General features: G+C 38.4%; 1 protein-coding gene across 5 annotated transcripts in view; it reads left to right on the top strand.

The window, feature by feature from the left end:
• Positions 1-12,955, top strand: part of CTNNA2 (catenin (cadherin-associated protein), alpha 2) — a 1,482,995-nt gene that overhangs the window by 397,057 nt on the left and 1,072,983 nt on the right. For all 5 annotated transcript variants that reach the window (XM_006866584.1, XM_006866581.1, XM_006866582.1 and 2 more), the window contains one exon: positions 1,709-1,912. In XM_006866584.1, coding sequence (XP_006866646.1) covers positions 1,709-1,912 — 204 coding nt within the window. The remainder of the gene's footprint in view (positions 1-1,708; positions 1,913-12,955) is intronic.

A 12,955-nucleotide genomic window follows, 5' to 3' on the forward strand; every position in this document is an offset into this window, starting at 1 on the left:
TCTTTCTCCCGCGGAGCGGCTGGTAGTTTCGAACCGCTGACCTTAAGGTTCGCAGCCCGATTCGTAACCACTACGCTACCCCAGCTCCTTATATATATATATATTCTTACAATGTCTAACATTTAATGAGTATGTTCTAAAAGATAACACTAAGGCAATTGCAACTGTACCACAGAATCCTACATTAGAAGACCAGTTGGTCCAACATCTTTAGTCCTTGTACCTTTAGTACTTACATCCAATGTATCTTCATGTTCCAGTTCTTGTAACAGATCATTCCACATTGGTTAATGCTGTTGGAAAAGTCTTTCTTGACTTCAGCAGAAATGTATTCCTAATGGGAACCAGCCATTCAGCCAAGTTTGCCTCTCCACTCTATTTTAAACAGTTAGTTATCACATGGAGTCCATGGGTGGTGCAAATGGTTATATGCTTGACTACTAACCAAAATATCTGTTGTTCAAAACTACCCAGAGGCACTTCAGAAGAAAATCTGCTGCCCAAAAGGTCACAGCCAAGAAAAATCTTTTGATTGAATTCAATTCTACTCTGCATCACTTAGGGTTACCATGAGTCCGAATTGACTAGATGACAAATGTTTTTCTTCTTTTTATTAATTATCACCTCTTTAGTTGACATCCTGGAACACTATTCTCCAAGTTTGTTCCTATCTCAGACTGTGTTTTCTATCTTCTTTCTGTATACCCCTTCAGAATTTAGGCTAATTGAGTACTCTTTGTTCTGCTTTTTTTTCTCTAGTCACTTTAGGATATTATTCACTTCCTTGTGTCCCCATGCCTCTGACAATTCCCAGATCCCTGTAAAGGCTTATTCCAGATAATGAACTTAGGCACATTTCCATCCAGCTCTGGACATCTCCACGGATCTGTGTCCAGATCCTCCAAGTTAGGGGCAAAAACTGAACTTTAATTCTCTGTGACACCTTCCTTCTGACAGTTTTCTTAGCTTTCTTCTTATTAATCGAAATACCTCTAATTTAATTTAATTACCAGCTTTAGTTGTAACTAATTACAGAACCTCTTTCTAAATACTCATTTTTAAATGAGTTGTTGTTAAGTGTCCTCTAGTCGGCTCTGATTTACAGCCACTTAGTAGAGGGTTTCCAAGGAGCAGCTGGTGACTTCGAACTGCTTTTAATTCCTAGTGGTAAATTAACCAGTGCTGAATATGCCTGTTGAATGTTATCACTCAAGTTTCAAAGCACATCTCATGGGACTGTCTACTTTTCATGAAGAGGATGTAATCTGCACTAGTTACAGTTTAATTACATCTTTAATTTGTTGATTGTAATTTGTTATAATCTGGTTTTGGGATGCTAAAACCTTTGCATAATCCTCAAAAGTGCAAGAGTAAAATGTGTTTTCTTGAAGGCTATGCGTTTAAAAACTGCCAGTCTAAGTTGAAGATTATTTGGTTGAGATAGGTCTTGTGAAGAACACGTTCCTCAAAACAAGATGTGCTAATTTCTCTCTGAGATTAGATTTAGAGTAAAAGACTGCTCCCCTCCCCCCCCACCCCCACCCCCCAAAAAAGTTGCTACTTTGTCAAGGCCTCTTGACAGTTTGTCTAACAAACCAGTTTCTTCTTCCCAAGAGTTTATCATTGCTGGAGGTATTGTTGGTTTATAAAACAGGGTGCAAACATAAGCAACTCTTCTCTGCTAATATTTAAATTCATACACTTTCAGAACAAGATCATCCTGGACCCCATGACGTTCAGTGAGGCCAGGTTCCGACCGTCGCTGGAGGAGAGACTGGAAAGTATCATCAGTGGCGCAGCACTGATGGCTGATTCCTCCTGCACACGCGATGACCGGAGAGAGAGGATCGTGGCTGAGTGCAACGCGGTGAGGCAGGCGCTGCAGGACCTGCTCAGCGAGTATATGAACAATGTAAGTCCAGGGCGCTCTGCGCTCCCTCACTTACTCGCGTCTGCTAGGACTCTGCCCTGTGATCTGTGCCTCTTATGAACGCGCGTGGAAAAGAGGACAGGTCATCCCTAAAGAGTGTCATGTGTAGCCAAAGAATGGTTTTGGAAGCATCTGTGCTCTGATTTTGCCTGAATGCATATTTAGTATGGAAGGGATTGTTGGAGAGCAACAATGAGGATTACTTTTTTTACTTGAGTGATTCTTTGTCGGTTTTAGTGGCTAATGTTTGATGTAGGTAGGGCTTGAAATGGTAAAAGTAGACGATTGATGGACATAACTGAGAATGGACTTAAATCTTTCTTACAAAGAAGGAGTTTCAAAGCCAGGATTGATGCTAATCTTCATCCCTAAGAGGCATTAATAAATGTAATGAAGTTACAAGTGTTTGTGGCAAAGTCGTACCTGCAGTTAAAGCTTAGAGAGACCTTTGTTGATTGTACCATTAGAAAGTCTTATGAGAATAAGTCTACAAGTTTTCAAATAGTTATTAATAGTATCTAGTAGTGTTGCTATGAGTCGGTTCCGACTCGATGGCACCTGACAACAACAACAACAGTCATGTTGCTGCATACACACTAGACATCCTCTCCTACTGTTATCAAATGGGCGCTGGTTGGATGCCTGATAACTATAAAGAGAAAATAAAATCCATACACTTGATTTAGTAGGAACTGAATTCAGTTATGTTGATTTGCTACATTCATTCAGAGGAGGTGATGTTATCGAAACCCTGAGCTTACAGTACTTCCTCCTGTCCTGGACTCCTAGTTTTGGCCGACTTCAGCATAAAGTAGGAAATGCTGATGTTGTTTTTACATTATATATTGAAAGGATGCACTATGGAGTAGTCAGGAAGGTAACAGACACTGAAAATCTGCTCACAGCTTTGGAAGTACATGCTGGGTCCTGTCAGCATACCCTGAGTTATCTAGAGTCATGCAGCTCACCAACCCCTCCCTCCAGCATGCTTCTTCTCCTTCCCACTTTGCCCATCCACAAGGGACATACAGCCCAATGGCTGAGTAAGGAGATGATATTGACAAAATCAATACTACTCCTGTTAGACTCTCTAGAGAACGTTGACTTAGAAAACAAAAGTAAGTCCAGTGAGGGGACCCTGCAAAAAAAAAAAAAGATTCCTTTCTATGAACCTTCAGATTCTTTGACTTTGGAAGACCTGCCCATTTTCAGGATATAAAGTTGTGGATGGATGTATCTTGTGATGCTGTTTACTTATGAAGATGTCTGTGTAGGACCCTGGAGAGCCACCACTTTCTGTGATTTCAGTCTATAGGTAGGGTTCAGCCCAAAAGGTTGATCACTGGTTTCTCAAACCCTGAGTAAATCTCTTGAAGAGCAGATTTATCATTCAAGAGAGCTTATAGGATCTTGAATTCTGTGTGTTTCTTGTTTTTTAACAGAATAGCTACTGTCGAAGCAATTGTATGTAGAATTTGGTTTTACATTAAGGTATTCTGGTATTTTTTTATATCAATGAATAATTTAAGGAAGAAGGAAGCAGAACATACAGACTGGGGGGAAGGTTACAATTTCAACATAAATAAATAAATAACAATGTATATTCCTGAGACGAGAAATCACAGAGTGTGGCTAAAGAAGTGTTGATCAAGATATGGCATGTAATTTTTAAATTGGTGTCTAGAATCCTGTCAAGTGGAAGTTTTTCTTTCAGTGAATGTGTATACTGGTACAGATCAGAACAGCTGATGTGTTTTTGTATTTTATTGACTCTTAGAGCTTGTTTTTCTGTTCACAACTTCGTGATGAAGGAGTGTTTTGTAATTTTATTGAAAACATGTTTTCTATTTTGCAATAGTTTCAGATTATATCCAGATGGTTATGAATTTTGCTAAAATTTTGAAGTGTGCAAATTCGATTTACATTAAATCATCAGGCTCAAAACTTAAAATAAAACACCTCCTATTTGATTTTTATATACAATATTTATAGTTTAGTTCGGTTTCACAAATACTTGGTAATTTCAAGGTAGACTTGGTTAGTGCTGTATCAGTTCTATAGTCCCTGTTTAGTATACTCATTTCTAATGCCACATAATCAATTTTGATATAGCTTATATTAATATGAATACTCAAGCACAATGATGCCTTGACTGAAAAGTCTATTATATTTAAAAGCAACCAGTTGTGCCTGGACTCTCTCTCTCTCTCTCTAAATATATATATATATATATATTTATATGAGAGCTTGAGCTATGGGAATAAGGGTATTACTATATATTATTCTGAAGATGTTGTACTAAGCAATATACTAGGCAATATCATTAGGATAAAGAAGTAATTCAATTGAGAAGAGAAGATTTTTACGATACTATAACAGACATTTATGGATTGCAAAAAAAATCCTGATCAATCCCCAGTGACCAATTTATAATGTTCATTTGTAGCCAATGTTGTCTTAAAATCTTATACCTCCCAAGTAGTGAGGTGGGGAGAAGGTGACTGGTAGGAACTCTCTTATACTGTTCCTACCATACTGAGAGGAAACAGTAGTTAGCATTGGGTAAGGGCCAGGATTTAGTCACCTGAGTGGCACTGACCTCAGTAGAAACCAGTTGTGTGCTCGGTGTTTCATAGATGAATATTAAAATTATTGTATTTGTGTGTAATTTCCAAAAGACACAATGATTGTGCACTTGAAAGAAATTGTGGCATGTGTGAAAATGCTATGTCAAGAGATGGACGTGGTGAAAATCATGATTACAGTATGTGATCATAGTAAAATGACTATTAGAATTGTTTTAGAAAAGATCTGGGTAGCCTTAACCTACCAAGTTTTAAGATATAAGCAAAAGTAAAAAGATGCTTAGAAAGAATTCCTCCTATAAACAGTATGTTATTATTATACATAAGTAAAGAATAATGGATAGACTCGTCTCAAAAAAGGCTTATAACTTATAAATTTATAATCTATAAACAAAATCTAAAAAGAGAACTGAAGATTAAAAAAAAATTAATGTGTTTTATTGGCAAGGAGTTTGTTGTGGATTCAAATTTAAACTATTTTACTCATTCGACAAATATGTCTTGTATGTTTTGTTCCTTTGTGTCAGATCCTGTTTAAAGCCTCTGGAAATATGTTAGCAAAACAGATACAATTTTCTGCTCAGTATAGTTGAGGATAGACAAATCAACAATAAAAAATTTGAGTAAGAGTTGTCTCAGGTGATGAGGAGTGCAATGGGAAACTGTGTAGACCGACAGCCCAGGGACTTGTGGTCCAGTAAGCATGACCTGAGAGCAGTTAATAAGATAACATTTGATCCTAGATCTTTTGGAGGCGAGAGAACAAAGAACACTTGCAGTGTACGAAACAACAAAGAGAAGGCCCTGCTAGATGAAGGTGCTCGTGTGTTTGAGGAAAGCTGTGGAGGTCCAGTGCGATTGTGCTGATTATGGGAGTGGTGGTAATTGGAGGTGGGGTCCACAAGATAGCAAAGTGCTAGACTGTGAAGGCCCTTGGACATCATTATGTGGAATTTGACTTTTACTCTAATGAAGTCATCATCTGAGGATGTTAGCTAGACAATGCCCTAACTTAGTTAATGAGAACAGACTGATGGGTGAAAAACAGGAGGATGCCTGGGAACTATTTTTCTAGAATCATTTAGGAGAGGATTGTAGCATGGGTCAGAAGGTAGAATATAATTGGTGTGAAGTGTTTAGGTTTGGACTCTATAAAGTGCTTATAAAGTAGTCAATGAGGAAACCTGTGGCTGTTTTATGTCCACAAAACGACACTGGGTGTTGTGAATGACAGTTGCTATGATATTGGCCTTTATTAATATGGTATTTTCATTAAGTTTTGATTGAATGGAAAATTCTGATTTATTCAGATGTGATAACGATTTGTAAATAACTCACTTTGCAATGTCCAGATATACTGCTAGACAGATTGCATCTGAAGAAAGTCTTCAATCGGTAAATTTTGTTTCAAGTTGTATCACCAAAAATATCTAAGTAAGGTTCACATTTGTATTAAAAAATCAGGCTGTTTCAATGTGACGTATACTAAGTTCTAAAACTGTAATGCACAACTCAGAGGAGAACAATATAATACTGATTCTAAGAGACAGAACTACAAATGTAGGACTTTAAGATGATGCATTAACCTGTTACTTCATTGTGCACATTCTGTGAAGCCTTGATGAGAATATGATGAGCAGATAGAGCTGGACCTTGGTGTGTGTTGTGATGCTGGACCATCTGAATCAATTATCTATATGTTGTTGTTGTTGTTGTTGTTAAGTGCCATCGAGTTGGTTCCGACCCATAGCAACCTTGTATAGGGTTTCCGAGGAGCAGCTGGTGAGATTGAACCACCAACCTTGTGGTAGAAACCAACTTTGCAATCCAATCTGTTAACCCACAGCAACACATATCTATGTTTGTTTGTTTGTTTTTTTCTTTAAAAGAGCAATGAAGCACAAAAATTTTCTTAATCTATCACTTAAAATACAACTGTTTGTCTAATGATGGCAGAGAATGTAATAGCTTAGTGTTCTCTAGTATGTTAAAAGTTGGTAGATTTTTAGAAATATTTTTTGAAGTATATTTTTTAAAAAACGTTGTTTTAATCTAACATTTGTCAGGACTTCTGAAACACCTAACTAGATGCCTGTGCACAACATAGAAACTAATAATGCCATGCATATGAAGAAGCACAGGGTGTCAAATTGCTGTTCCTGAAACTTTGTTGCCCTAGCCTTTGCTGTAGAGGGGAGTTGAACCTGAAGAGGGTTTCTGTTGAGTCCCATCTGAGAGGACCCAAGCACTTACATAAGTTTAAAGCGTTCACTGGCACTTGATTCTGAAGTCTATACCACAGCAAGACTCCGGCACGACAGTCTATCATGCCATGTAAGTATTTGAGCTGATACCCTTGAGACAGTGGATTTCTGAAAATAGGGAGCTTTTATGCTGGTTTTTATAATATAATTATATTTCTTTTATGTAAAAGAAATATATGCTCATTGCAAAGGATAAAAAATAAACATCATGGCACTTAACAACAACAACAACAACATAGTTTCATATAAGGAGCTCTAGTAGTGTAGTGGTTATGAGTTAGGCTGCTAACCTGAAGGTCAGCTAGTTTGAAAATGCCAGTGGTTCTGCTGGAGAAAGATGAGGCTTTGTGCTCCTTAAAGATTTACAGCCTCGGAAGCCCTGTGCAGGGTCGCTCTGAGTTAGAACTACTTCCACGGCACACCACCACCACCACCACTATAGTTTCATATCCTAAAGGAGTCTTAGTGTGGTTCTATAGGATAAGTGCTGGATTGCTAAATGCAAGGTCAACAGTTCAAACCCACCAGCTTCTCAGAAACTATTCAGGGTAACTGAGACAGAACCCACTCAATGGCACTTAAGAACAACAACAAAGACATCACTGTTAATAATGTAGTGTATACATTTATGTCCTTCCAATGTTTTTAAGATTATATGAGTGGTGTCCTTGTGTGTCACTGTAGGATAAGCACTGGACTGCTAACCAAAAGGTTGGTGGATGAAATCCACCAGCAGCTTCTTGGAAACCCTATATACAGCCTTGCTGTAAGTCAGAACTAACTCAACGGCAATTAGTAACCAGAACATATACACAGACACATACACACATACATATTTTATGCCTTTGATTTTAAAAAAATGAACTTATTGTAAATGGTATTTTGTAATCTATTTTGTTTTCGTACTATATTGTGTACAAGTTATCTTATCAATAAACTTTCTTTACCTCATGTCTACTGGCTGTATAGCATTTTGTTATATAAATATGTTATACTTCATTTAGAACCAGTTCATTTTGAGTGTATATTTAAAGGAACTATGTCAGAAAAGATGAGTAGGAAGACTTCTAATTTAGACCCAAATGTGGCCAAAGAACAAAGTGAGCAAACAATGAAGACCCAGCTCTGTAGTCTTACATGGTCCACAAGACCCCAGGAAAATTTTGGTGTAATTAGAATTTTGTATGCAAAGAAAATTTAAATACCTCTGGTTTTATTTTACATGATCTATTGTGATTTTCTGTATTTTTATCTATTTTCTGCATAAATTAGATTTTTCTTTATCAGAATATCTCTAAATTTGTTATGTGTAATACTGCTGGGAGAGTCCCAGAACAACTAGTAAGGAAGTTCAACTTTTGAATTTGGTGTAGGATTTCAGAGAAAGGAATTGAAAGTTTCTGAAAGGAAGTGTCATCAGAAAGCTAACATTCTGAAGATACCAAAATTCTTGCAGATGAGAAGGTGGATGAAAGATCAAGTAGTTGTTACTTACATAAGGCTATAGCTAATTATGGATCACACTTAGAATTTGTGTTCAGTATTACCCACCCCATTCCTTCTCTTTTCTTCTGTTATTAAATCAAAGGAGACATATAATTTACAAAAGTCAGTTTTCTAATTATGCTGTAGTTGTTGTTAAGTATCGTTGAGCCAATTCTGACTCATGGCCACCCTGCATAGGGTTTCCAAGGAGGGACTGATAGGTTTGGAACTGCCAACCTTGTGTTTTGCAGCACAGTCCTTATATTAATAGCAACATAACAGGTCTCCTTTAGGATATGAGATTATGGATACATTTTATTTTCTTCTTTTATTTAGTGATTTATACTGTCATAGTAAGGTATGGGGCCTTAGTATAAAGGCTGGCTTCTCAGAGGGTCACACCATTAGGAAGTGATCTAAGAAAATTAACTTCCCTGTAGACAGAAACAAGGGAATATGTGCTACCTAAACCTGTGATAATATCCATGCGCCTACAGGGAAGCCCAGATAATACCACTATTATTCAAATTTATGCACCAACCACTAAAGCCAGTGAGGATGAAATAGAAGAATTCTACCAACTTCTTCAATCTGAAATTGATCAAACATGCAATCAAGATGTATTGATCATTACTGGTTATTGGAATGCAAAGATTGGGATCAAAGAGGAAAGATTAGTGGTTGGAAAACATGGCCTTGGTGATAGAAATGCTGCTGCAAAACCAATGATTTGTTTATTTCAAATACCTTCATTAGACAGCATAAGAGACGACTATACACATGGACCTCACCAGATGGAATACATACAAATCAAATTGACTACATCTGTAGAAACAGATGATGGAAAAGCTCCATATCATCAGTGAAAACAAGGCCAGGGGCAGACTGTGGAATAGATCATCAATTATTCATATGCAAATTCAAACTGAAACTGAAGGAAATGAAAACAAATCCACAAGAGCCAATATATGACCTTGAATTTATCCCACCTGAATTTAGAGATCATCTGAAGAACAGATTTGAAACATTAAACACTAAAGACCAAAGACCAGAAGAATTGTGGGATGAGATCAAGAACATCATACAGAAAGAAAGCAAAAAGTCATTGAGAAGACAAGGAAGAAGGAAAAGGTCAAAATGGATGTCAGAAGAGTCACTGAAACTTACTCTCCAGCGTAGAGATGCTAAAGCAAATAGAAGAAATGAGAAGGTCCAAGAGCTAAACAGAAAATTTCAAAGATCAACTCGAGAAGATAGAGCCAAATATTACAACAAAATGTACAAAGATATGGAATCAGAAAACCAAAAAGGAAGAACACGCTCAGCATTTCTCAAGCGGGGGGAACTGAAGAAAAAATTCAAGCATCTAATTTCATTATTGAAGGATTCTCTGGGCAAATTATTAACTGATGCAGAAAGCATCAAAAGAAGATGGAAGGAATACACAGAGTCACTGTACCAAAAGGAAATGGTTCATGTTCAACCATTTGAAGAGGTGGCATATGATCAAGAGCCAATGATACTGAAGGAGGAAGTCCAAGGTGCATTGAAGGAATTGGCAAAGAGCAAGGCACCAGGAATTGAAATCTTTCAAGAAAGTGAGGTGGCACAGGAGGCACTCACACATCTCTGCCAAGAAATTTGGAAAACAGTATCTGGCCTACTGATTGGAAGAGATCCATATTTGTGCCCATTCCAAAGAGAGGTGACCCAACGGAATGTGGAAATCATCGGACAATCTCTATGATACCCCATGTGAGTAAAGTTTTGCTAAAGGTAATACAGAAATGGCTACAATCATATATTGACAGAGAACTTCCAGAGCTTCAAGCCGGATTCAGAAGAGGTTGTGAAAAGAGGGATATCATTGCTGATGTCTGATGGATCTTGGCTGAAAACAGAGAATATCAGAAAGACGTTGACCTATGCTTTATTGACTAGGCAAAGGTTTTTGATTGTGTGGATCATGACAAGCTATGGACAAGATTGTGAAGTATGAGTATTCTGGAACACTTCCTTGTACTCATGAGGAATCTGTACCTGGACCAAGAGGCAGTTGTTTGAACAGAACATGGGAACACTGAATGGTTTAAAATTAAAAAAAGATGTGCAACAAGGTTGTATTCTTTCACCATACTTATTCAACCTGTATGCTGAGCAAATAATCCGAGAAGGTGGGTTGTATGAAGAAAAACATGGCATCAGGATTGGAGGAAGACTCATTAACAACCTGCGATATGCAGCTGATCCAACCTTGCTTGCTGAAAGTGAAGAGGACTTAAAATTAAAACATTTACTGATGAAGATCAAAGAGCACAGCCTTAGGTATGGATTACATCTCAATGTAAATAAAACAAAAATCCTCACCATTCTTATCAACAGAGAAAAGATTGAAGGTGTCAAGGACTTCATTCTTCTTGGATCAACTATCAACACTCATGGATGCAGCAGTCAGGAAATTAAAGGACATATGTTATTAGGCAAATCTGCTGCAGAAGACCTTTTTAAAGTGTTGAAGAGCAAAGGTGTCAGCTTGAGGACTAACAGGCACCTGACCCAAGCCATGGTATTTTCAGTAACCTCCTATGCGTGCGAAAGTTGGACAGTGAATAAGGAAGACCATAGAAGAATTGATGCTGTTGAGTTGTGGTGTTGGAGGAGAATATTGAATGTGCCTTGGGCTGCCAAAAGAACCAATAGATCTGTTTTGGAAGAAGTGCAGCCAGAGTGCTTCAGGCCAGGATGGCCAAACTTAGTCTCTCATACTTCAGACATATTGTCAGGAAAGACCAGTTGCTGGAGAAGGCTATCATGTTTGGTAAGGTGGAGGGTCAGAGAAAAAGAGGAAACCCCCAACGAGATGGCTTGGCCAAGTGGCAGCATCGATGGACTGAAGCGTGGAAACAGTAGTGAGGTTGGCCCAGTATCACACAGTGTTTCGTTCTGTTGTGCATAAGGTCCTATGGGTTGGTACTGACTCAATGGCACCTCACAACAACCCAAACCTGTGCATAGCAGATCCACAGTCACGCAGTTCTGGGGCCAGACTCTGTATTACAATAATACATAAAGTTGATTGGAAATTTTGTTGAAAGGCAATCTGTTGCTAGGTACCTGGCAGAAACCAAAATACTCATCCTCTCCAAGAAACACACTTTAAAATTAGGCCTTAAAAAATGTCTACAGATAAAACTCTGAGGAACAGAAGTCGACATTCCATAATCACATAAATTAACATAAAGCAAATCATGTAAACAAGCTCGCTATATATATATATACAGATTCACAAAGACTATGGTTAATACAATTATTACATATAAAGTATTACCTTTAAGGAAATTAAATAGGACTTTTAGAATGCAATGAAGGGTCTGAATTAACTTGGAAGACTGGGAATTGTTGAATTACCTGAAGAGCTGAGTATAAAAAGGGTGAGGCATGGGGTTGGTATCTGACCTCCTCTTTCTTCACCTGGGGGAAGGAGGATCAAATTCAGCAGCCCCTTCCAATGAGGGTGAGGTCAAAGAGAACTCCATTCCCTTTCTTCCTTTGTCAATTCCGATATCAACCATCACTCCCACAGCACTCTCTACTTCTAAGCTGGGTTCAACAATTCATTGCAATGGCCACACAAAACTCAAAGACCATGTTCATGATTATGGGTTTCATTAGGAATGTTAACAAGTTATAATTCAGAATCAGAAATGCTTGAGACACAGTTCTTTGTACAGGACTGCCTCTCCCCAGCCGTACCAGCAGGTTGACCTGTTTCTGGTCCTTGATCTCTCAGTCATGGTCCCCTTGGTCTCTAGCCTGCTCAGGCAGTACTACAAAGCTCCTAAGGGCTGCTGATACATGTCCAAATGGCATTCCACTCCAATATAAAGCCTCAACCTGAAGATACTCTGTTCTAGCTATATACGTCCACAAACCTAAACACCCCAATTAAATGCTTGGAGGCACCCCAATGTGCAATCAAATTTCTGAAAGGCACTCAGGTTTCAATTCCATGGGCTGGGACGTCCACATCTCTGTCCTGTGATTTGGCAATTGCTACCACAACTCCTTCACTCCTCTGCTACTCCACTGATGTCACAGCTGTGTCTCTTGGATCTAGGGCAATCAATGTGCAGGGATCTTGGGTTCTGTGCTTTACTCCTATCTCATCTTCTTGATGATAGAAAGATCATCCTTCCTGCTTCTGAGATGGCTCACTTTATACCCACTTGTTGTTCAGTACCATGGAGTCAGTTCCGACTCATAGTGACCCTGTACAGGGTTTCCGAGGCTGCAAATCTTTGCGGGAGCAGAAAGCCTCATCTTTCTCCCTCAGAGTGGCTGGTGGTTTTGAACTGAAGACCTTGAGGTTAGCAGCCTGATTCGTAACCACTACACTACCAGAGCTCCTTATCACCATGTTAGAGTTTCAAGGTTTTACAATTACAATTAGTCTTATTAGCAGTTACTCACAACAGAATCATCTAATCCTATCAGCATTTCCCCCCACCTTCTCATACCCAAATCCATTGGAAAAAGTTATTTGTTAGTAAAAGCTTGGGCTAATCTTCAAAGAAGCCTGATATAATTGAGAAGGTCACAGTGATACCACTTTTGCTGTTCAGATTGATACCACTGGTACCCAAGCCATGGTTGTCCACTGGTGGCAAGTGACTTGATGGCAATGGGAATTT

Source organism: Chrysochloris asiatica, unplaced genomic scaffold (genome assembly GCF_000296735.1).
Source record: "Chrysochloris asiatica unplaced genomic scaffold, ChrAsi1.0 scaffold00093, whole genome shotgun sequence".
Classification (NCBI taxonomy): domain Eukaryota; kingdom Metazoa; phylum Chordata; class Mammalia; order Afrosoricida; family Chrysochloridae; genus Chrysochloris; species Chrysochloris asiatica.